At 44.8% G+C, this 25608-nt stretch overlaps 1 protein-coding gene across 5 annotated transcripts in view; it reads right to left on the reverse strand.

Moving 5' to 3' along the window:
- Positions 1 to 25608, reverse strand: part of LOC119396492 (uncharacterized) — a 95581-nt gene that overhangs the window by 361 nt on the left and 69612 nt on the right. For 2 of the 5 annotated variants that reach the window (XR_005184453.2, XR_005184451.2), the window contains exons 2-22: positions 19239 to 19304; positions 17939 to 18033; positions 17220 to 17318; positions 16234 to 16318; positions 16077 to 16156; positions 15293 to 15376; positions 15089 to 15154; positions 14265 to 14322; positions 14078 to 14164; positions 13863 to 13939; positions 12179 to 12283; positions 10399 to 10540; positions 8909 to 9050; positions 7639 to 7910; positions 6890 to 7033; positions 6503 to 6587; positions 5103 to 5144; positions 4825 to 4913; positions 3977 to 4257; positions 1463 to 3296; positions 592 to 759 (exon numbers count right to left, since the gene is read on the reverse strand). Coding sequence is in view for 1 of the 5 variants with exons in the window: in XM_049417121.1 (XP_049273078.1) it covers positions 618 to 759; positions 1463 to 1825; positions 1866 to 3296; positions 3977 to 4257; positions 4825 to 4913; positions 5103 to 5144; positions 6503 to 6587; positions 6890 to 7033; positions 7639 to 7910; positions 8909 to 9050; positions 10399 to 10540; positions 12179 to 12283; positions 13863 to 13939; positions 14078 to 14164; positions 14265 to 14322; positions 15089 to 15154; positions 15293 to 15376; positions 16077 to 16156; positions 16234 to 16318; positions 17220 to 17318; positions 17939 to 18033; positions 19239 to 19304 (4035 nt within the window). In the remaining 4 variants the exon portion in view is untranslated. Of the gene's footprint in view, positions 1 to 591; positions 760 to 1462; positions 3297 to 3976; positions 4258 to 4824; positions 4914 to 5102; positions 5145 to 6502; positions 6588 to 6889; positions 7034 to 7638; positions 7911 to 8908; positions 9051 to 10398; positions 10541 to 12178; positions 12284 to 13862; positions 13940 to 14077; positions 14165 to 14264; positions 14323 to 15088; positions 15155 to 15292; positions 15377 to 16076; positions 16157 to 16233; positions 16319 to 17219; positions 17319 to 17938; positions 18034 to 19238; positions 19305 to 20414; positions 20580 to 25608 lie in introns of those variants that run through there. The other 3 variants (XR_005184448.2, XM_049417121.1, XR_005184450.2) reach the window with 3 other exon arrangements.

Below are 25608 nucleotides of genomic sequence, written 5' to 3' on the forward strand. Positions count from 1 at the left end.
GAAAAATGCAAGCCAACGACAGTCACGGTTTTTAAAGGCAGCTGATCAGAAGAAAAAAGTAAGGTAATCAAATGTGATCAAAAGACTTAATTCACTGCTTTCAAGCATGTGCAGACTCAAAGAAGTTTGTTACACCTTGCAAATTATGTGCAGTGACCAACATAGTGACATCTTGTGTTACACCGAGTACTTCACGATATAAAAATTTTGATTTTTACAGACTTTTAGCGTGGCTGCCACAAAAAATAAAAAGTGTATTCTTCATTTTATGTTTTGTGCAAATAATTCTAACTCTAAGGGCCATTCAAATGTAAAGTAGCACTAATGTATCATTAAACTACGAACACTGAGGAAACGATAGTGCTACAGCACTGCTATCACCACACACACACACCTCAAATTCGTTGCAGCTTTTAAGTGGAAGTTCAGAATACTTTATACTGAACAGGTGCCAACCTTGATGATGTTCAATAAAATTGTCTCAATAGTACACTTTTTCTTGCAGCACTTGAATAGCTGGTTACGATAACAGATTTTTACAGTTTCCACAACTAAGTTGAACCATACCAAAGAGTCAAGCATTCAACTTACCTGAATTTATCTATATGCAGTTTCATTTACACAAGTGTTGCTTTATTGCCAGAGTCTTGGTCCTCATACCACGCAATCATTTCTTCGTGGAAGGCATCTGCAACTGATGACCTGTCCAGGTTCAAGCTACTGTCTGCACTGCGGCCTGAATGTGGTTCCTCAACAGCACTGCAATACAAGCAACCAAGCTATGTAACAGCAGCAGCTATACCTCCCAAACATGACATAATTTATATAATAAATTTGCACAATATGTAGTAAGACAAAAAAAACCTTTGCTTAAATGCCTCAAACAATGTTCGTTAATGCTCTTTCAATCATCATAAAAAAAGATCACCTATAGACAAAAAGCAAACAACATAAATTCATAAGTGATGTACAGTAATAGCAAACACTATGCGGCAGCTGTGTGATGCATGTTGCAAATGAACCTCTTCAACACCTTGTAACTCTACAGCAGAACATTGCAGTCTTCTTCCACCATGCACAGATACTTGACTAATGGATGCATTGTGACAAAAAAAAAATGGATGTGTTAAGATCACCTTAGCTTCAACTACCATAACATCTTTTCAGATCAGATTTAAGACACCTGCAAGATCATAATTTTGCCATCAAATATACAGCCTAGACCAGTTCATTCAAAGTAAGCATTGTTAAATAGGCAGGTCACTGAACAACATTGCAACAAGTGTTGGTGCTTCAAGGTCGATCACATCCCTAATGTAAAAACGCATTTCACACAGATCCTGTGCAGACTGCAAAATGGCGATGGGATTACAACAGTCAAAGGCCTGCTTTTCTTTTTCTTCAATGGTGCAACCAAACACTGCAAGTCATGTGAAGTGTTACAAGTTGGCTGTTTACTTACGCCATTCCATCTGGAGGACTCCTTTCCACCATCTTCATGTGTTCCGCAAGTGAAGAATGAGCGTGCAGCTGTTCGTCCCGCTCCCTGGACACATTATCAGTAGCAACAGGAGACATCAGCACGGGTGACACCAGGCCGCTGGAGTTGCCAGACTGGCTTGGGCTTCTAGTCGAATCTTGGCCTCCCGACGGCTTACGATGTTTTGTGCTGTACTTGTAGAAGTCCGAGATCTCGTACGGCTTTGTCTCTTCCCAGTAGGGCTGGAAGTGCCCCATTGTGACAATGTTCAGCTCGACACCCGGCATCGCTTTCGGGCTGGGCTGGGGCACCGGAGAACAAATCTTGTCCCTTTCTAGCTGCGGGCTTTCTGCAGTCACTCTGCCCTCCCGACAGCTGTTGTGACGGGACAAGCATCACTGCGGGACCCTGGAACACTTCGGGCATGCTCTCACAGCCCGACGATAGCACCGAGGCGTGAGAAGGTGAGGTGGGAGGCGGCTCCTGCTGTTTTGATGGCTTCCTCGCCGGAAGAGGGGAGTCGAGAGACGTCTCCACCCAGTCCTTGGCACGATGCTTTAGCGTTTCGGTGCTGTACGACTGAGTGACCGAAGCAAATGCCTTTGAGGAAGATACGGTCAACGATGCAGTGTGGTTGCTGTAAGAGCCACTGTGTCCCTCTTGTAACGTCTCCAGTTTGGCACTGTGAGCTGCGCTGTAGCCAGTCGGGCTGGTGGGCTGACTGTGGTAAGGGTCTGGGTGAACCCGCTGAAATGCTGGATAGTTGGCGGCAGACATGCTAGACAATGGCCTGCCCGGAAAGTTGTCGCTGCACGCCTCCTGCAGCTTCTTTCGGTGGGCAAGGTGGTGCTGCATGAGGGCCGGAGACATTGGTGGCTTGTGATAGACGGGAACAGGCTCAGCGGGACGGTGTACTGCGTCTTGGTAGCGCAGCCTTCCATCGCTGTCCACAGGAACAAACACAGGCACTCCACACTCGTCAATGTGTCGCACCATGTTTTCATGGTAAGAGTAAGACTTGCCGGGGTGGTGCTGGTTTCCACCAACTACTGGGCTCGATGGTGGAGGAAAGCTTTCGGGGTAGGACAGTGAGCCGGAAATAGTCCGGCGCACCTGCAGTGGCGATGCTGTACGATACTGATGCTGAATGTGTGGTGGTAGGCGTGGGTGGCTTTCAACTCTCTCCGTTGGTGGACACTGCATCGGAGCACAGTGACTTGGAACATACTGTGCTGGACAGCATTGAGCTGGCGATGACTGCACCGATGTACACTGCACTGGAGCACACTGCCCAGGAGCACACTGTCCTGGAGCACACTGCCCTGGTACACACTGTCCTGGAGTACACTGCACTGGTGCACATTGCACTGGTGCATGTTGTCCTGGAGCACACTGTACCATTGCACAATGGCCAGGAGGAGTACACTGCACTGTTGCACACTGCCCTGGAGCACAATTTCCTGGACCACACTGTCCTGGAGCACACTGTCTTGGAGCACACTGTCCCGGAGCACACTGTCCTGGGGGACACATGGGAGGAGTCAATGGAGGACCAGTCCAGGCTGGAGCAGAAGACCTTGGAGGTGTCGCTGAGTCACGCTTGGTGGGAGAGACCGGCTGCAATGAGGCACCAGCAACACGGCGGTGATGGCGTCGGTTGCCTTCAAGGCTGTTGTGCCTCGACACCAATCCCAGGTCCTGCGGCTCTGTAGGGCTGCTTGTCACAAGATCGTCCTGACTGTCAAATGCCTGGCTTGTTCTTTGTGTTGGCACACTGTAAAGATTGCTTCCTTCCACATTCACGCCTGATTCAAACCTGCACCAGAGGAAAAAGAACTATTATAGTTTCATCGCATAATTATAAATAACCACCTCAGGTGTTTATTGATCCTGTTAGTCAAAAATTTTCCGTTAACACTTTTTTCTTGCATGATTGGCAAAAAGGAAGCCAGGAAGCAACAGACAAATATGTAAAATATAACTGTTCAGTGAAGTGAATTGCCAAGAGTGAGTACCATGCCTGTCTTTTGGCAAAATTTTTGGTACAGTAACAAAACTGGCTGTATTCCACTCAGGGAATTTCATTTGAAATATAACTTAGCCATGCCATAAAGTGGCCTTGTATAAGTGTTCACTATGTGAAAAAAACATAAGAACAAAAAAAAAACAGTTAGTCACGAGGAGACACAGTGGCATGAAAACTTTAATGCCTAGAATCCAGCTCTTTTTCCTAAACCACCTTGCGCACGTTAGGAGATTGAAAGTGCAACTAGCAGTCATACATGTGCAAAGGCATGCACAGCGAATTTTAAATGTCATTACATTCCCAACAGTAATTGTGGTTCTGAAGCATTAATTGTAAAACTGCATTGCTGTACCTTGGGGGAGATTGACGAGTTGTACCAGTTGACAGGATATGGTTCATGAAAAAAAAAAAAAAACTGCCTAGCACTCGTGCAAATAGGGCACATTTCAGTGTACAGCAGGCAACAGTACCTGTCTCTATAGGGAGACTTGAGCGGCACTGGGCTGGAGCCCGCTGAACCCGAGCTGGTGAGCGTTGGGTACTGTTGGCGGCGGTAGGCAGTCCTCGTCTGGTAGACGTTGCTGGGGGCATAGCCAGAGCCATAGCCAGTCCAAGCCACACCGGGGGATGCAGTCCTGCCGGGAACTGCCCTATGTTTGCAGGGACTGGCTGGGGCAGATACTGAGGCCAGCGATGGCGACAGCCGCATGTCACCGGGCACCGAGCTGACTGTAGGCAGACGGCCACGTTTCTGCAAACCGTTGCATGTAAGCATTTCTGTGCAATTCCAGCACATGCACAGCGAGCAACAAAAGCTTCCGGTACATGACGTTCGCAAAAAAACTCAAAAAGGGCAGCCTTGTATCATAGCAGCACTTACCGTAAAATCCCGAGCAAGCACCCCCCTACGGTGAAAGATAATCCAACAAGATTTAGAGAGGGGGCCCTTGCGCGGTGACTGATCAAAATTCAAGATGACGGCGGAAGAGCCACTAAGAATAAAGAATGCACACCCATGCTTCTTGAAATATGAAATAATTATGATGAAATGAAATATTTTATTGAATAAGCATGCATTTACTGTTTTTATTTGACCTTGTCAGGCGAATAAAAACAGTGAATGAAAGTGAAAATGGCATGAGGGGAGGTGGGGGCTTGCTCGGTCACTGGCGCATATTTCAAATCTCCCGAAACAGGGAGGGGGGCACTTGCTATGGTAGGGGCGCTTGCTCAGGATTTCATAGTCACAGCTGCACAACCACCATGAGCAATTTAATAAAAGAGCAAAGAAAGCTTGCAATGACAGCAATCACTTTACCTCTGTTAAATGGCCATCATAGCTGCTAAGCTTCGGTGACGCCGTGGGGCTGACATCCGATGTATTGCTGCTTCCTCTAAATGGAGTGTCTGGAAAAGGAAAAAAAAAAGAAGACCATATTGGTTTATAAAGAAGTTCTACACTATGCACAGCTCGGAAAAATATCAGCATCAGCAAGCATCTGCACAGATTTCCACAAAAGCCTACAATTAGGAGTGTGGTTTCTAGGTACTTATGCTAAAAGATTCCTAGGCCATTTACATGCAACTAATACTTACCACTGCCCGCGGTGCTTTGACTGATGTTGTCCTCGCTGGGTTCTGGAAGAGAAAAAACTACTTCAGCATCATGTAATGGAAGTTGCAATATTTTCAAGGGTCAACTTTGTCAAGTAAATAATAACGATGCAACCATTGAGTAACTAGCTATAGTAAGTACAGTAAAAGCTCGTTAATTCGACTCTCGTTAATTCGGAAAATCGGTTAATTCGGACACGTCATCTGGTCCCTGTAAATATACGCATCACTCTATGAGACTGGGCGCTCGTTATTTTGGACAGATTTGACCGCAAATCGGATAATTCGGCGACTTTCGGGCCGCTGGCGAGGCTCGAAAATGAAAAAAGAACAATTCGGAACAAAAGTGAAGCTCAAACGCAGCATCGCCATGGACATCAATTATCGACTTGGCTTGGATCGAGACTGGTTGAACGGCTTTTTTTCGCGTGTGGGTTTTGTTGCTTTGTTCCCGTTGGTGTGCTGCATCGTTGATCGCCGATTTATCGAGGAACGTTTCAGTACGGCTCCTTTAGCTTGATCTTTGCTGGTGCTTTTGTGCTGACTTCTCGTGCGACCGCACTCTCCGCCGATGGCAACGCCGGCGAAGCGGCCCAAGTACGAGGCCAAGGACTTCACTACCAAAGTAGAAATTTTGCGTGCTCTGAATAACGGGCTCTCCCGACAAGAAGTGATGAAGAGTGATGAAAGGGGATCCTTCAATCGGCGGCAACAAGCAAGGAACGAGTAACCGTACTTTTATCCCCCAACGTGACGATAACAGAGCGCTTGCCCATCAACAATCTTCCCGTGGATTACCGTGCCAACCGAAAAACGTGGATGATGGGTGAAACTTTTGTGGTACTGCAGACATCATGCGAGCTGCTGAGCACCTTGAAGGGCTCAGAAAAATTGTGTCCGCGCGAATTTCCGCTCGAAAACAGACAAGCATCCGCGATTACTTTGTTAAGTAAAGGTATGTTGAAAAAACTCGTGCATTTATTGTGTTTATTTCGACCATTCGATAATTCGGACATTCGGTTAATTCGGACATTTTTTCCGGTCCCTAGAAATCCGAATTAACGAGCTTTTACTGTACCTAATTGCTTATGATAGTCAGCAAACACTCATAGCTAACTAGCAGCTAACACAGAAGATTAATTAGAAAAAGCGCATCCAGTAACGATTTATGCACTGGCAGCCTCTGCTAGTGCTCTATGCAAAGTGCTCAGGGCGAGTGCCAGAACAGAGAATTAGATCAGTAACCTATTTTGGAAAAAAAATGCCTGCACCAACAAAGGACCTGGAATTTAGGAAACAGACACTGAAGTATAAAAAAAATGAAGAATAGACATCATGAACAGTTTTGTTATAAGCGATTAACAAGGAGAAAGCATACTGACCATCATCAGACTGCTGTACAGGTTTGAGTTTGCCATGATTCTTCTGTTTTTTCAGTGTTCCCAGTTTTTGTTCAACCTGCTTGAGCTAAAGAAACGGAAGAAATAAAGATGACAGTTAGCACGTATCACCAGTGCACAGGCATTGCAGACTGACTATTTGCATAGGCGTGCACAGGATTCCTCATCAGGGGGGGCGAACGTTCATCGCAGTGCCCCCCCCCTCCCTACTATGTCAATGTATGGGGCAGGCTTCGCTCCCCTCCTCTAAGGTGACTAGGCGGTCGGCCGCCCCCCTGCCCCTTCCCCCCAACCCTGCCCCCATGGGCACGCCTGTGACTATTTGTGTCAAGTCCAATATGCGAAACGGCTGCAACAGCCTTGACGTGCCTTTTCATGGGCTTGTTGGTAGCTCAGCTTTCGCTGCCTTCTCAGGCTCCTGTCCGCACTCATGTCACTGGCCAACCTCAGAGCAGCGCTCGTGATCTTGTTCTGCAGCTCGTACTCCAGCTCAAGCGAGCTTAGTGTCTCCTCCTGGAATAAAACGTGAAGAAGAAAGACTAAGGAGCAGTCCTTCACCTTGTCCGGCCAAAACGTCATTTGCAAAGCGGCAGATGCAGAACACAGGATTCTAAAGCTCGCTCGTTCACTAATTGACTGAAATGTTGTAGTCACTCCAAGCAACAGAAACTCATTCTGTTTGTTCGTTCCATGGCAGCAACCATTTTACGACGCTTATCCCTGTTCTAGCGTGGTTCTTCACTTTTCAAAAGTGTGCAATTTGTCACACAAAAATGATCCCCATCAACCTTATAAACTATACAATTCTCCTTTTAGCACAGTCCAAGCTAACTTCTGCACCTACACTTGTACTGCCTACAATGAATAACAATGACACTTTACTTAGGGTGCTGCTTTCACATTGACATGCAATTTGAATGTATATAAGATGACTAGAGAGAAGGTTTATAAAAAGGCAAAAATCACTCATTTATGGAGCTCAAACCTGTGCACAGTAACGCTGAAGGTTGTGGCCAACAGAATTGTTCATACTGTTTGCGGCATTCACACAAGCTTCAAACCAGAGCAGGCTACAAAACAAGAATCAAATAAACCAAACTTGATGCTGTGACACCCACCTTGCTCTTTGCACTGGACAGCAGCTGGTCATCGAGAATGAAGGCGGTGCCGACACGCCGACGCACCTGAGGAGGGGCCTCCCCGGGTGCTAGAGGCATCTCTGGAGGCAGCTCGCCCGTCACCTCGCCTTCCTTGAGACAGACAGACTTCAGCTCCTCGATCTTCTTCCGCAGTGCCTCCTCCAGGGCCTCTTTGCGAGCCTTGAGTGCCGTCAGCATTTCCTGCTTTGCCCGCTCAGCCTCTTCGTTCACCTGTGAGTGGTCTGTCTGGTCTGCACCAGCGGATGAACATAAGGTGATGACAACTGACTGCTTTTTTTTTGACAAAGGTTAGTGCTATGGGTTATTTCAGTTCTCAACATCATCATCAGCTGTCTCCACATATCACATCACAGAATTAGCTGCCTTCCATAACCACTGCAGTTGATTGAAGGTTGTTGAAAAAGGTTTCTCCAGCACTCATAATGGTCACCGTAGCAATGAAATATTGTACTGTAAGAGTTTAACCTAGCATGACCATCACCAAGAAAAATTTTAATTTTGATATTTTATGCACCAGAAACTACAATATGATTGAGAGGTGCCCTGCAGTGGGGGACCACATGGGCTTATTTTAACGTGCACCTAAATCTAAGTACATAGATGTTTTTGCATGTTGATGCCACCAAAACGCAGCCACTGTGGCCAGGAATCTAACATGCATTGTAGAGCTTAGCAGTGTCACACTTTTAGTCACTAGGCTACCAGAATGAGTCACCGTCACCATAAAGCTGTACTTTATGTCCAACTCTACAAGCACTATTGTTATAATAAAGGCTACCTGGGATGCAGGGTAGCCTGATAGCACGCTACCCTGAGATAGAACTTAATAGGCAATAGTATTAGGATAATCGATACCAAAAACACTAATGTACAGTTAGAACCAATAATTTGAAAACCAAATACCATAACAATTTGTGCTTGTTCAGCAAATGTGATGCACTGTCACTACTCCACATTAGCCGACTGTGCTAAAGGAGATCTTCTTCAACATATTTGCTTACACTTGTGTCTATAGAACTTTCGCTCTTGAGTGTACATGCAGCTACAGGATTATGCAGCTACTGTACCTAATGGGGAAAAAAAATTAGACACAGCCACATATGCAGTGCTTCAACGCAGCCGTTGACAGCACAAGAAGCTGCTTGACAGTCTTCAATCTCTCATGTGACACTTTCAATGTAAAAGGCACATTAGAGAAATATGTCCAGCATGAGTTACAAGTATCTACCTTCAATTTTGATGGCGGGAAGACTATGGCAACTCGCGCTTCTGCTCAGGTTAGATCCCGTGCTAGTTGATGACAATGACTGGGAACTCTTGGACAACTCGGCGGCGAACTTTTCCAGGCAGCTCACGTCTTCAATCTTCCTCTGTAAATGAATTGAAACGCATACAATAAGAGCTTTACGTTCACCGAACAAAAGTACCATGCTGCAAAGGTAACAGAGTCCTAGCACCGCTGTATGCAAGTGCATCTGGCCGTAGAACAACACAGTAACCCGTTACCTAGCAGCCGTTCCGTTTTGCCAGATGGTCACTTATTAGGCGTGGCTATATTTATCTAAGGCAGATGCCACACTCTTTCCCTATTTATTTTTCTGTTATGAGAAATCAGTGGCAAGCTACTACTGCCTTAAGTGGTACAAAAACAGTGGCATTGGTGTGCTTATTTCAGCAGTCCATAGGATTATGAAGCGCCATAGAGAATAATGAAATTCTTGAATGGCTGGTACCCAGTACTTGACCATTTCCTTAGAAGAAGTCAATACTTCTCTCTTATTAGTTCAACCTGCCATTCTACACAAGCTGCAGTTGCTCAACAACAATTTACTATGCTTTTTGAATGAATTTCATATCAATGGGCAAAAAATATGCAACTTTGGCTATCTGATTTGATGGCACCACTCATCAAGTAATTCTCATATGTTTATAGTACTCTTTTTGAGTTATCTGAGTTATCAAAATATGCTTTGCTGACATTTTATGTATTTTTTTAGTGAAGAATCAACATGCTCATTGAAGATTTACCTTATCTTGTTGCTTCCATTGCTGGTCCCTCTTTGATATGCATGCAAATCATACCGCATACCCAGTTTAAGCATTCCTTACATACATGCATATGCAGTGTTTGCTTCATGTGCCATTACATTAATTTTTAGTTTTATTATAACTTCCTTTTAACGTTTATTATATTATTATTATTATTATTATTATTATTATTATTATTATTATTATTATTATTATTATTATTATTATTATTATTATTTATGCGTCTTCTGCCCTGCCTTGGTACCGCATGTTGTCAGAGAGTAAAGGATTTTTCAAGCCACGACTTTTATAGATTTTTGGTGGTTTTCCTGCATTACATCTAAAGCAATGATTTATTTGCTTATTTATTCATTCACTCAATCTCAGATTTGCTTTTTTATTGGTTATTCCTTTCCAAGCACATTCAGCATAGCCTATGCATTTATACACAGGGTTGCAATCATTTTCCAAATAGTCTCACTGCTGCATTATACTTCACTAAGCCCTAAAAGGAACTGAATTAGTCTTGCAAGCAACTGCAAGCTGTGGATTTGGCAAAGCAATATGCTCAGTAGGATGGACATAATCAGATAAACGCCCAAAAACTAATTGAAATGACACATTCACCAGATCATGTGGCATGCAGCTGGGCTATTTAGCTCTCACTGGGAAATGGACGCATCATCTCACCTTGCCGACATTGTTGTCCAAGTAGAACTGGTGCTGGGCAATGGCCATCGACCAAATGCTCTTGGTCAGGGCCGGTGTGGCCGCAAACCAGACAACCACTGTCACATTGCCAGGCCCGAAAGTTCTCCTGCTTACAGACACTCTGAAGACAAGAGGGAAAAATAATAATCAAAGTAACACTAATGCAGCGTGGAATAAAAAGGTGCAATATTTGTTTACTTAGACACGCTAGTAATGGGTGTCATTTCTACAGGTGTCTTGAGCTGGACAGACAGCTCAGTAAGGTAGCTCACATGCATGAGAAGCCTGGCAAAGTTTACAGTGCAAAACTACAACGGGGACACAGGAAGGAAACACACACAGCGCTGTGTGTGTTTCCTTCCTAAGTCCCCGTCGTAGTTTCGCGCTGTGTGTTTCACTATGTTACACCAACAAGCCCAAGTTCGCTCTATTGCGAAGTTTACAGGATGTTGAATTCATGCAATTGAGAGAAAAACACATCCAATCCATAGCTGCGCAAAAGAATACAAGAGAAATTGGTGAAAAAATGTCCGTAAAGCAAAATTCTGTAAAAGCACATATATTTGGGCAAGTTGATATGGTTCCATTTTGACGATTCGTTAGCGAAACACTATCAGAGACGAAGAAAAAACATGCAAGGATAAGCACTTGTCTTTGCGCATTCTTTCTTCATCTTTGTTGGTGTTACGCCACAAAATCATCAAAATGAAATTCTGTAAATTTTCAGCTATGGTGCCTGATGATGGGTTGATTGAAGTTTTCACAAATCAAGAAAAAACTTATCCAATATTTTTTTTAATAGCGAAGTACAACTCAACTGTGCGTTATCACATTAGCAAGAAGAGAGAGGACAGAGTGTTATAAGTGAACAAAATCGGCAGGCAAGGAAGTGTTTAGTTACAGGTTTCTATGGTTACAAAGAAAGTTTCCGTTATTCCCTTTACTACTGTGCTAATGCACTGTAATGTGACGAGGATGCGCATTGACACACACGTGAAGTGCATTGAACCATGGAGGAATTGACGATTTGCACAATTTATGCGTTTAATTTGATACTCCTCACTTCCAGGTACTTGGTGCAGAACCTGACCACACACTAAAATGCAATAACCTAACATAACTGGCCATGTTACAATATTCTATCACAGGCCATCCAAAGCTTAAATACACTGTTTTAAAATCTTGTAGTTTGTAGCAAGCCTACAGGACTGCATTCTTGAACAACAAATTTGTAATTCTGCAGCAACAATCAGCTACCAAGCTCTAAATTAGTTGCCGAAGGACAAGACTATGCTCCACAAGCCAGCAAATTGCTTAAATAGTTGCACTCAAACCTAAAAAATGGCAAGTTAATAAGGAAATTGAAAAAAATATATGAAGGGGCAGCCAATGCAGGTTGGTCATTTTGTTACCACCAAGAAATTTACATTCGAAGAAAGGAAAAGGAAAAAAGGACTGGCAAGGGGTACACAGACATTCCTGAGATGCCCAGCTCTCAAATGATGATTCTGCTTCCAAATGCAATAAATAAAATACCTCCACTCGACCCTTGGCACAAAGAGGCTGAAAAGGGAAGTTAGGGGAGCTGAAGCTTAACAAACGCCAATACTACAGCGTACAGGAGGTTCTAAACACCCACCACTCAGAAGGTTAATGTGGTGTCGCCCGACCAAAAGAGGAATCTTTCCACCCACCTTCGGCCACGAAAGGGGAAATTGGGGAGGTCAAAGCTTGGGAACAGAGGGACGAGAGCACTTACTGGGTTGTGGAATCACTAATGGCATCAGCCAGGGGATCAAACCCTTCGGGGGGTGCCTCTATCACATCCTCGTACACATTGAAACTGCTCAGGGCATGGACCACTCTACAAGGAAAATAGAAGGCGTCAAAATATGGGGGGGAGGGTCGGCCAACTTGGGGCACTTCACCGGCCCACTCGAAAGGACCTCGCACAAAGCTGACAAGGGTAGAAATGCTTTGGCACGCTGGCAATTAACAATAAAACACGCTGGCAATAAAACAAGAGCGGCGTGGGAGATGTAGTGTACATGGAAAGACGGTACTCTCTCAATTTAAAAACAATGCCACATTTAGCGCGAGTCCATCTTTCCATGTCTCCGCAACCCATGGCACGCTTGTTTCACACTGCACAACCTATTATGCACTTCTGCATGCATGCAGTTATGGTAAAAGGCAGTCGGCTCGCCATCTTTTCAACACAACCTAGCCGACCCAACAAACAACAGTTCAACTTGGCATTGAGAGGAAAAGCAAATATAAGCTGGCAATGCCATGGTCAAGACAAGTGAATTTTCACAATTAGCGTCTGTACATTGTAAGAATACACCAATCTTCGTGGCACTACATTGCTACGTGGAAAAGTACCAACAGCTTCAACTGTTGGTTTGACTACAGGATATTCCTCTCAAAACCAATGTATACATATTAGGGGTGTGCGAATATTCGAAAGTTTCGAATATTCGTCGAATATTACATTCGAAATATTCGTATTCGATTAGAAAATTGTGTATTTGAAAAGTTTCGAAGATTCGATAACTTCGAATATTCAAAAAATTCTAATATGCAATTCGATTATCATGCATAAAATAACTCGTCTTCCACATTTCTGCTGCGTTCGTATCGCTAAAAACTTTGCCGAGAGGAGCGACAAACATCGTAAGTACACGGAGGCATGATATCTGCCTGCGACGAGCGCCCCAATACGTATGATTTATTGCTGGTGCATCTTCGACGTGCAGCGCTGTTGGCGATCATGTAACCGTACATTTTCAATATTATGCAGCCGTAACGTGCCGCACTACCACTCATTCAATATGCGGGACCACTTCTGAAGAAAGACAGTGATCCATGTGACTGGTGGCGGACTGTAGGCACCTTCAGATACCCCAGTCTGGCAAAGCTTTGCCCCATGTACCTCCCTATACCAGCCACTTCTGTTCCAAGCGAGCGTGCCTTTTCAGTGGCAGGGGTGGTTGTCTCTGTTAGAAGGGAGCGCCTGCTGCCTGATCATGTGGAGCAACTCATATTGCTTCATGATAACATGTAGTCATTACTTTCATTGTGCCGTGATATTTGCTTGTGTTGTGATGTGCATTGTGCTAGCCTGGACATTGTCTTCTGGAGATAGCAGTGTATGTTGTGTTGCCAGTCAGGCTGTTAATGTTTTTTTTCTTCGAATAGCTACATGTTAAATAAAATATTGTTAATGTGGAGGCATTTTTCCTTTGATATTCGATATTCGATTCGATATTCGAAGGTGGATATTCGTATTCGATTCGTATTCGAAAAATTTGATATTCGCACACCCCTAATACATATTAAGGCAATGCAGTAAACTAAATCAGTGATGAATAGTGCCGCTAAAAATTTTTTTTCCACAACAGTGACAACACTACAGTAACCTCTGGACAAAGAAAGCCTACCTTCTGGGGTTGTGAACTTCTATGGAGAATTTCTTGTCACGAAAATACAGGTTCTCCAATAGTTTCCACTGAAAGAACTGTAACAAAATGTTAAAACGAAAGTAGATTAGAAATCAGTAACAAAAGGAGAACAAATGCCAACTGTTCTAGGAAACCAGTCAGAAACTGAATGTAAACAGCTAGAACTAAAAATGTACGATAATACTGCAACGCACCCTTCGCGGCGTTTTCTTGTCGTTGTAGTCATACTGGCTGACCCCTTTATAGCTGAGTCCAACCCACCAGGGAATGCCTCCCTTGTCCTATATTGAGACCACACAAAAGTGAAACAGTTGTAACTGTTTTTCATCACTTCCAAAATGCAACACTTGTCAAACAAGGATTGAAAGTTGCAAAACTCACTTTGACTTCGTAAAAATGAATACCGTATGTGGGCAGGTCTTCAACAAGGTTCATGTATCTGAAAAGCAACTCAAAATTAGTGAGCATACTACAACACATAAAAAACAAAGTTATGTCCGGGAATATTCTATACAACCTAACTTTCGCAGTATATACACAGACTGTTCAGCCAAATACATTGAAACATCAGCTTGTCTAGTTGTTACGACATAGAAAGCAGAACATGAGCCCCGAGATCTTCGTACAGTGTGTTGCAGCCCCCAATGATTACGGAGGTCATGTTCTGAATTCTGAAGTTGTCCAGGCGTCACGCCTGCTCTCAACATCCAGAAGTGCCATCTTACAACGATTCGGAAAGTGAACCGGTTAGCTTGTTCTTGTGTTATTGGCCGGAATCATGGTTGCATCAGCAAAAGAGCGATTCGGACCAATCACACAAGGGCAAGCTAATGGTTCTCTTTCCCAAACAATCGTAAGATGGAACACCCGCGATCTGTGTCCTTTCCAGCATGCAGTAACGGGAAAGTTCTTGTGAATATTGATACGAGAAATAGCCATATTTCCGGACTGTTAGGATGGACTCACTTTCAAAAATTGCTTGCACAAAATTTTGCAAAAGGTCTGCCCTGTATTCGCGCTATTTTAATCTAGACTCATGAGTTGATATAAAATTTTGTTGCAATTAGCACTTAAAGAGCACATACTACTACTTGACAGCTGACTACACTCCACTAGGTGATTGGAAGTCCCTTTCAAGAACCGACATATGCCCTTGTTTCCCATATGAATGCGCTGTAAGATATATCACTGCAAACGCAACTCACGCAATGATGGCTGAACCTCTTGAGCGCCCTGCCAGTTCCTGGTAATGTTCAATGACTTTGCCTTCACTGAGAAATCAAATGCAAGAAAGGAACATGAAACAGTACTGCAACATTGCATGACGTACAGTTTCTACTTAAGCAACATGCCGCTTATGGGCACATTTACTTCAAGAACACCCAAAAAAATTCTGCTTGAAGTCTTACCAGTAGGAGATGGACGGATGTGCTTTGAGTGTGCTGGTAGGAAGAACTGGAAGCTTCTTGAGGTGAGTTTTTGTTGTTTGATCACTGCAAAGTTAGCGTGCAAAGGGTGACAATATCAGGAACAAGTAGTAAATTCAAGTTTTTAAAAAATATGAAGTTTAGACTTTTACATCTCAAAACCACGATGCGATCACAAGGCATGTCGCAGAGGAGAAGTACTAATTTTTATCACCTGAGGCTCTTTAGCATGCACATAGGCGTGCGCAGGGGGGGCAAGGGGCCCCCCTCCCCTAATAACCTAAGAGGAGGGGCGCAAAATCTGCCACATTGACCCTCCTAGTCACCTAAGAGGGGGGGGGGACAAAAAATCTGCCCCATACATTGACTTAGTAGGGTTGGGGGGGGGCGCTGCGATGAATCTTCGCCCCCCCCCCCCCTGATGGGGAACCCTGCGCACGCCTATGAGCATGCACCTATATCTCATTTAAGTACGCATAAGCACATTTTGCTATTGCCCCCATTGAAATATGGCTGCAGCAGCCAGCTGGAATTGAACCCATTACCTTCCTCTTGGCAGTGCATGCCAGAGCCTATTCACAAGCAAGGTGGTTTGTAGCCTAGTTCAGACCAAAAGTTTCATTCTAGACCACCAGAAAACTTGATGTATGATGAAAATAAGATGAAAAAATAAGGAGGTAAGAGGAAAAAGACAGCGGTAAGCACTTTCTCAAATAATGAACCTTAAAACTGTGGTTAAACAATAAAAGAAAAGGGCACCACTTACTCAACATAGTTCCCGTATGTTGCTTGAAGGACTAGAGCAGCAAGTTGAAACACTGTTTCGGAGTCCGCTTCCAATGCACCCTGATTAAGAAAGATACAACTTAGCAGCTGAACTAGGTAGGCCCTTGAGTAGAGAGAGTGAGTTTCGTCGAACTTACCTTGGCAATGAGCGATTTGCACTGAAGGTAAAATGCTTCTACAGTGGCGCTATCTTTCAGCAAAGAAATGCTTTCCACATAATACCTAGAAAATGGAAACACACCATTAACCCACAATTCTTGCCAATTCAAACAGCAGTAATGTATTAATACAGCAGAAAAAAAAAATTGACCTTTCCTTTATAAAATACAGCACCCAGAGATTATGAAATGAAGCACAGTGTCTGTCAGTGCACGATGACTAATTGAGCAAAACTCCACGCAAAACTACAGTGAACTGATCACTAGGTCAGACTTGCACAATTTAACATCACATGCATAATTTACCGTCACATCGGAGAAAAGGCACTCATTTTTTTGGAGTGCCATGTTGATAACTCAGTGCTACACGGTAAAACAGTGTCATCCCAAATTGATGGTTGAAATGACTGGCAGCTACAAAAAGCAGCTGAAAGTGATCAGCATTCTTTCTTTTTTAACTGTGAAAAGCACATCTTCAATGGCATTGTAACTGCTGTGCAGTGTTGTACCACAGCTGGGTGATCTTCTAATTCACAATAATACACCAGGGGCAAAAATACAATAGGAGCATCTGCTAAAATTGAGCAATACAAGCACACAAGTGAGTTCTTTTTGGGAGGTTGTGCAAAGTCTGCCTCATACTGTTACTCAGTCAAACCCGTCCCATCATTGTTTAAAGAGCAGGGTTATGGCCACACATGTTTTGACAATAAAGGCAGCTGAAGGCCCCTGATGTTGCATTCCAAGAACTGTCTGCTTCTCATCTTTACTCCTGGGAAGCCATCATAGCTTCATTTTCATTTTTTCATCCATTGTGTGGCATGTTGTCTTTCGGACTTGACCAAAAAAGGGGGGGGATGAAACTTTGACCCCCCCCCCCTTCTAATGGGGAACCCTGCGCACACCTATTCATACATGGACAAGCAGTTGGAAGAGTAACAGGCGTGAATGATTTCCATGCTTACTTGACCAGAAAGTATAGCACCAAGGAACCCTGAGACGACTTCTTGGGCAGGTCATGCTCGAGAACCCGCTTGTCGAGCTGCAGCCAATGGTAGTGGCCCCTGAAACGCAAGGGGCTCATCACTAACAAGAAAATATACAACACAAGGTTCAAAGCACATGCACATTACACATGAACTAATGCCTAATGCAAGTTTTCGTTGACACATTATCTAAGAGCCATACCACTTTCAGGGTGCCAGAAATTGGTAAAATAATAAATGCATATTTTTTTTGTGCTTTTCATTAATCAAACATCCCACAGAAGCTTCCTGAAGGCCATAGCATAACATGACCACACCAAAGTTAGACCGTTTTGAACCTAAGCAACATTTATTTATTAGCATCTTATTCTCAGTTAACATAAGCACAAAATAAATTGATAATTTCTCCAAAGGTTGCTAGCACTGGAAAATATTAGACGAAAACACAAAGGTGACAGTTTGCAGTTTCCTGTGATGCAACAAATGCACTGCACTGTGGGCAAACTCCAAAACCAAAAAAAAAGAAAAAACTAAAATCAGAACTGCAAATTCTAGTTTGTGTTTGAGATAGCATAGACTTCATTTCAATAGAGCTTTTTAGTGTAATATGTGATTCTTTGTAGGCAGCATATAAATAACAATTTAAAAATATCTTGCATATGTTACGTTTGTGTCTCAGACAACTTGCAAGTACTAACGTTTCATCGAGAAATGCCAGGCCAAAGTACTCCTTCTCCTTGAGGTTGAAGTGGGAGGCCACCATATCAAGGAGGTCGCAGGCATACAGCCTTGGCTGTGAACAGAAAGTAAGAATTTTTTTTTTAATTAGATAACTGCCAGGTCTAGCGACACTGCTAGCCCTCTGAAAAGAAAGTTAACATTTGCCACGGAAATGTTAACCGTTTGCTAATGACCAAAAGTAAGTGTCTTACAGTAGTGGAAGGCTGACAGCAAGCACACGCTTCTAAATAATGAGAGAAAACTGTAAGCTCTTACATTTTTGTAGGCTAACGAGGGAAAACAAAACGGCACGGTAGAAATAGCTCGAAGGATAGCTGTTGTCAGTTGTATAGCCTATTTTGATTACAACAGACACAATATCAGAAAAATTGAAACACAGTTCACTATTTAGAAATAAAGTGGAAGATTTAGGAGAGCTGGTCAGCATGCAATGGAGGAGGATCCTTCACTCTCAGTCAGTTGCTGACAGTATATGTTAAATTCATAGAGCTTTAATTGCGGTGCAATCAATTTCATCTTCTGCAGCATCTGTTATCTACACACTTCGTTATTTAATTAAATGACTTATAAGTACAGCAGTATTACAAAAGGAGATTAGAAAGCAAGCAAAAAGAAAGTGCTTTGTATCTCTCATTTTCCTTTTCCCAAGAATAACTAACCCAACAGAGATTTGTGGTGATGACTCTTTTCTAATTACTACCCTCCGTCACTGTCACATGTGAGTAAACACACAGGCATATTAGTTTACTGGCGACAGCTAATGAAAATGGAAATTTAGACTGACACTCTGTCCATAGATGGCTTAGCCATATTGATTCCAGGATAACACAACAACAAAAAAGCATTGCAAATTAAACAAAAAGAAAACATTCAAATCAAGCGCAATGTTAGTATCTAAATGAGACAGAACTAGTTTCAGCTGGTGAGGTAAGCAGCAGTAGTAGATGATGCAAGCACAGCCTCACTGCCTTAAGCTGTTAGCTGTCTGCATCATTACGACGAAGGTGATGCATGATACTTCAAGGATGTTGATGAGGTGTGTGTGCATAAACAGGTATGAAACACCTATCAATATACTTAAGGCTTCCTAATATATGGTGTCGCAGTGGCCCGCATCTGCTCTGAGAGACTGGCCAAGAGTGGGCAAGGAGTTGTCTAATAAATCCACAAACATATCCCACATGGAAACGAACGTCAAACTTCAGGAAAAAGGTGAACAGGGTTTCACTTTTAAAAAATGTGCCATGTGTACCATACCTGAATGAGAATGTCGAGGCGACGCTCATCCAGGAGGACCACTTGACTTCGCCGCCCATCGCTCATCTGCAGATTAGAAGAAGGGCAAGTGAGACGCGTTGACATTTCGCTTCATGACATTAGAACGAAAGGCAGCAGCGACCATTTTACTAACAAAAACAGGTTGTTTTAGCAATTTATATTTCCTTTAAATTTTAATTGCTAGCCTCACGCTTTATTTTGTCTGTTTCTGTTTTATGTATATGGCTGCAATTAGATTATTGTCATGGTTAAATTTTGAACAGCTAAAAACGAATGATGATCCAAACAAATATTGAGCAATGTGCAAATTAAATAGGCTGTCACGATCTCCTCCTGCGAGGATCCCGTCAACGTCATGTGCATCGCCTTGTAAATCGCTCTGGAGATGCTGCCCGCATCCTATTACACAATTTATAACAAGCTACTTTCTAGGCCTCGGAAACTACATTCACATTTCAATGTCTCAGAAGCTACACGCCTTCAACATTTCACAGTTTAACTGGTGTGAATATTAGGTAGAATTCTTTGTAGTGGCAAAAGGGGGGACATGACACACGCGCGCGCGCACACACACACACACACACACACACACACACACACACACACACACACACACACACACACACACACACGCACGCACACGTACACACACGAGCTAACTAAATATGTCCCTCTCCCCTCTGATTGAGCAAGGGAGACATTAAGAATTTTTGCTTGTGTGCGTTGCAATTATTTCGTCCCTTGTCTTTGAAGTTTGCGCTAAAGAAGTATCAATGGATTACCGACTAGCCCAAACATGCACATGTTGTGTGGGACCCATTCTTCAATCTATTTTGGACAAAGTCACAGCAAACATCCCCTCCCTAATGCATGTCCAGGAAAGCTACTGTACAGGTTCCTGCCCCGAAAATTCAGCTCAAACAAAAGTTGGCACCACTTCGACCCAACTGCAGAAAGAACATGAATTGTATTTTGGGACACGCGGAAACCAAATGGACTATCATTTCCACTTCCCACCTTCCCTCAAGAATGTAGACGCAGACCTACGACGCAGTGAATGCACAACACAGGATCACCAAGGCACGCAGGCGCGAGAGCTTGAAGAGAAGCCATTGCACAGATCTACTTTTACAAGGACGCCCGAGACAGACAAACCTGAAGACGTCTTGAGAGGGACATGCGCACGCGCCATCTCGGAAGCGAACCCGCGACGTCGCTCAAACTCACGCGGTACTTGGACGAGTCCTCGAACAGGCTTAGTGTGGAACCGTAAACGGATCGCACGGAGGGCCATCGGCGTAGCATTGCCCGTCGGCGCGGACTAGGGACGCTGCGGACACCACCACCACCACCCGCGTGCTCTCGACAGAAAAGGGTTAGCGTTGCGGTCGGCGGCTAAGTTACGAAGCCGCGTTGTTGTAAAGACGAGAGAAAATGTCACGAAGAACTGGATCTCCTCGAGTGACGAAAGAAAACAAAACTGCGCGCGACGCAAGAGACATAGCCAACATAGCAGCACGCGCACGCGGAAACGAAAGCGTCAACGTCCGCCGGAAGCGCGCGCTTCCGCCACCCGCGGCTCGACACTTCCCGTCAACCAACGAAGGCGCGAGACGAAATCAAAAGCAAGAGAAAACAAAGAAAACACCAGCCGACGCGCAGGGTCCACTACGCAGCGTCTTTCTTTCCGAGCCCTTTCCATTAGCGAAGTTGAAACATCGCGCGCGCTTTCACTTTCTCACATATACATATGCATGTTGCAACATATGTGTCGTGATGGCTGCTGACAAAGAAGGACGGACGTGACTCAGCATTTTCGCTTTTTCTGCGCCACGTTGCACCATAAAGTGCATTGCGCTCCCTTAATTACGGCGTGAATTAAGCGATCCATACATCGACGCTGCGTGTACCATGAAGCATACACAAATAAACGCCCACGCCTTCCACAACCCGTCACGATCATAGAGTTTCTTACAATAATACCTAGAGGGGAATCTGGCGCTAGTGTCTACGCGGGCTCCTTGAGACGCGCTTCAACCACCATGGGAATGATGGGAAGTACAGGCTTCGGATTTGCTTCGGATGGATTAGGTTCTTGAGATTCGCGACGCTTGTTTGCCGAGTGTAAAACAAAGTGATATGAAGTTAATTCCAATTAAAACTTGCTTAATCCTTTTGTATGTAAAACTTATTGCAAAAAGTTTGCTTGACCGTGAGATGGAACTGAAACCTGAACAAATTCAACCACCAGGGTATGCATTACTCTGCAACTGTGTTCCAGATTTGGCATCACCAAATAATGAATTATTTTTGTACAACACTTGAAAAGAAACACGCTTGTTTTTCCCTCGAAAGTACGCATTATCTATTTATGGAAATAACAGTACTGTATTGAGTGAGAAACACTTAACGTATCGTGTGCTGCGATGCCAGGTGCGTCTGTTCAAGCGGTCTGCCTCCAACGCATCTTTCGTTTTGTTGTGAAGTCGAGTCAGAGGAGCGCGACGCTGCGTCTACTTAGCTTCGCCGTCGTTTTGCAGCTGATTTGAACGAGTTTTGGTAAGACGCGCTTATCAAACAAACGTGAACTCGATGCAGTTTGCTGCACTGACATGGGACGCTACATCTGTACGCAGCGGTGAGTGCATGACGCTTTGCTAAAACTGTCAATACAACCTGTAAAGCTGCAGCGTCGCAGCAAACCAAGAGGTCTAGCGGTATTCAGCCTCTTTGAACAACAAAGGCGCTGCTTGAATGCTTTGAAACGCACCCCACTACCCACGCCTCACGAAGAACGAAACTGAAACTGTAGAAAAAGATCCGTAGACAGTTCGCTAGCTAACGCTATCCAATCCGAAGCCTGTACTTCCCATCATTCCCATGGTGGTTGAACGATCGCAGCGCCAGTTTCCTCTCTAGGGTATTGTATGAAACTCTATGCGTCACGATGGTCTAGTGGTTATGGTGCTCGACTGCCGACTCACAAAGGTCGCGGGATCGAATTCTGGCCGCGGCGGCCGCATTCCCGGTGGAGGCGAATTAAAAAACTTCAGGCCCGTGTACTACGGCGTCCGTCATAATCATAGCGCGGTTTTAGGACGTTGAACTCCAACTATTAATTTATTAACGCTTTCTACAACGCACAGGCGCGCGCAAGGTTCTCCTTTAGGGGAAGCAATGCTACCCCCTCCCACTGAGGCCCCTACGGTGCAGTGAACGGCAACGACATGAGCGCACATCAGCTGCGCTCGCTCTCTTTAGCATTGTGCCTCCAGTGCAAGGTACGCTAATTGTTGTCATAAATTTCGTTATATGTATATTATTAAAAGGAAAGAAGAAATACGGTCAACGCTTTCTTCTGCGGTGAAACCTTGCCCCCCCCCCCCCCCCCCCCTCGGCTTAATGGAGAACCGTGCGCGCGCTTGTGGCAGTCATACACCGTTAAATATCTACTGCGCAGCAAAACGGTTCCTGTTCGAAAGTGGCAAAAGAAAGAAAGACCTCGTTTCCTCGACCACATGCAGTCACTCGAGGAGGTCACATGAGGGAGGGAGTTGACGACAACGCGCGCGTTATTTCCGAGCCGACTCCTGGAGGAGCACGTTTTTAACCCCCGCCATGACAAGTCTTTCCCAGACATTCTCTAGGGGAGCACTAAAATACTCCGCGGGGACCGCTTTGTCGTCGACGTTCAAGGTTACGCAAGCGTGCTTTTTTCGTGTCGTGCCAAGAAGGAGAATGGCCGCAACTCTGCGGAGAAGGCTCGCCACCAGCGTTGAGCACCCGAGGTACGACCTTAATGGGCTATAAACGTATGACCCTTGCATAGCAATAGTCTTCGGGAAGAAAATTAAAATGCACAACATTTACGTAGTGGATATGATTCCGTAGACACGACTAGGCCATCAACTACACAGCAGGCGTGCGCACGAGGGGGTCGGGGGTAGCCCCCCCCCCCCCCCCCGATGGTGAACCCTGCGCATGCAAATGTAGTCGACCGCTTCGATAATGAACAAGCGGCAAAAGACGGGCTAGTTGGTATACCCCCCTGGCTACGCCAAAGATACATATCTATCCAGTGGCGCAGCCAAGGGGGATGATTGGGGTATTAACACCCCCCCCCTGAAAACATTTCTGGCTACACTAATCTATCTATCTATCTATCTATCTATCTATCTATCTATCTATCTATCTATCTATCTATCTATCTATCTATCTATCTATCTATCTATCTATCTATCTATCTATCTATCTATCATGATCGCGAACAGATACGGTATTCCGCTATACAATACGTGTTACTCATTCAGCCACTTAATTATGTACGGGTGTTTTCTGATGGGCAAGTAGTCAATTCAGCTCGCGTGCACTTACGCTCCAACACCTGCGCTTTCTTGTGCGCCTTCGGTGTGAGCCATACCAAAGAGGGGCTGAGATTCCAGCTGTACAGTGCGTTGGCGAAACCGACTGACGCCCTTTACGCTCCGCGCACACAGGAGGCGCGCATCGCGTAGTATAATTGGGCGAGCCCGTTGAGCTGACGCGAGTCGCGGCTGGCGCTAGCGCAACACCTGCTGCTACTGCGCCTGCTGCTGCTGCTGCTGCTGCTGCTGCTGCAGTGAGCTTCGCGGCGTCAACGGACGGGACCAGACGCGACCGCGTTCTTTTTGTATTCTTGCGCTGACATCCAGAGGACGAAAACGGCGAAGACGCGCATGTGGGGGCGAGCTGTGCGTCTGCACAGGTGAGCGTGTGGAGGGAGACCGCGTTTCCCGCACCATAGTCCGCACGCTTTTAGGCCTGGTCGACACCGGCAAAAATAAAGCTTCTCAAAAGAAAGAAAGAAAGAAAGCATCCAAACGAATAAGAGCGGGATTGGTCGATAACAGAAGTCAACATTAAAGGGGGCAAAAAGCTATGCACCTCAATCATTGCACATACATTGAATGACGGCGATATTGCTATTTAATTTTAACGGTAAATAGCCAACGCCACATCCACTGGCCACATCCAACAGTTAGCCAGCATTATTAGTGAGTGCTCGTAGCATAAGAGTGAAATATGCGGCACCTACTAGTTTAATTCGGTCAGAAGAAGTCTCAAGCATTCGCCTAAGACGACTCGAAGGCGAAAGCCTCTTTCTCAGTCGATTGTACCGATTGTACCAGAAGCACAGTGGAAACTACGAATGGTACAACAAAATGGCGTATACACTGACGTCACGTGAATGTTACGTTAGGTCGTTCCACGCGCGGTGCGAACAATTTTTCTTACGATTTCGGGCGGTGCGTCGTCGCAAGTCGGTCCCGTTCGTACACGTGCGATTTTTCTATACTTGGACGCGCTGAAATTTAAATTTCTTGCGTAAGAAATCGGTCATGTGATATGGACACGAATGCAATAATAACGCGGATCGACAGAGTGCAAAGCCACAGCGACCTGCCAAATTATTATTTCAGTGTTGTCGTTGTAGGCCCGTAGCCATGCAGGAATTTTGGAATTTTTTTCCGGGGGGGGGGGGGGGGGGTTCACTTGCAGAAGGCCTGGACTATTCGAGAAGAACACCTTTTTCATTATTTATTTTCGGTAAAACACCCCCTTCATCAAAATTTCGGAGGAGGGGGGTGGGCTAGGGTACCCCCCCCCCCTGGCTACGGTCCTGTGTCGTTGTTGTATTATTGAAACATTAATGCGTTGAAACACGAAAAGGCATCACGAGAACCGTTTCCTAGCTTGTTTTATTTTGTTGGAGCACTTACGCGAACTCAGAAAGCACGGACAGAGCGCATACACCAACAATATCTTAGCGTTCCGCTATACTCGGTGCTTACAAACGAGAAAATCGCAGCCAACGCAACCGTTCCATACGAGACCGCAATGCAAATTCCGCACGGGCGGTTATTGCAGCTCCAAAGTACGCAGTTCATTGCGAAACTACGCGCGAAGAGACGGAGTATACGTGAATACAATGCGTACAATGGGGAACACGTATGAGCTAGGCGCATCGAATACGTCATCCGGATCAATTGCAGCGCGGCGTCGGGAAAACCACAACGAGCCTTGCGGATGTGCGAATATAACATAGGGGCATAAATAAGTGCGTACGGAAAGGGCAACTGGATGAGATAAAAACAACGTTATATAGATGCGCTTCAGCGACTTTCGAGCGCTGCGCTGGTAAGTTAGTAGTAATATTAATTGTCGGCGTTTTACGTCCCAAAAACACGGTATGATTACGAGAGACGCCGTATAGTGGAGGGCTTCGGAAATTTCGACCACCTGGGGTTCTTTCACGGGCACCTATATAAATCTAAGCACACGGGCCTCTATAGCATTTGCTGCACTTGTA

The sequence above is a fragment of the Rhipicephalus sanguineus genome, chromosome 6, assembly GCF_013339695.2.
Source record: "Rhipicephalus sanguineus isolate Rsan-2018 chromosome 6, BIME_Rsan_1.4, whole genome shotgun sequence".
In the NCBI taxonomy this organism is placed as follows: Eukaryota; Metazoa; Arthropoda; class Arachnida; order Ixodida; family Ixodidae; genus Rhipicephalus; species Rhipicephalus sanguineus.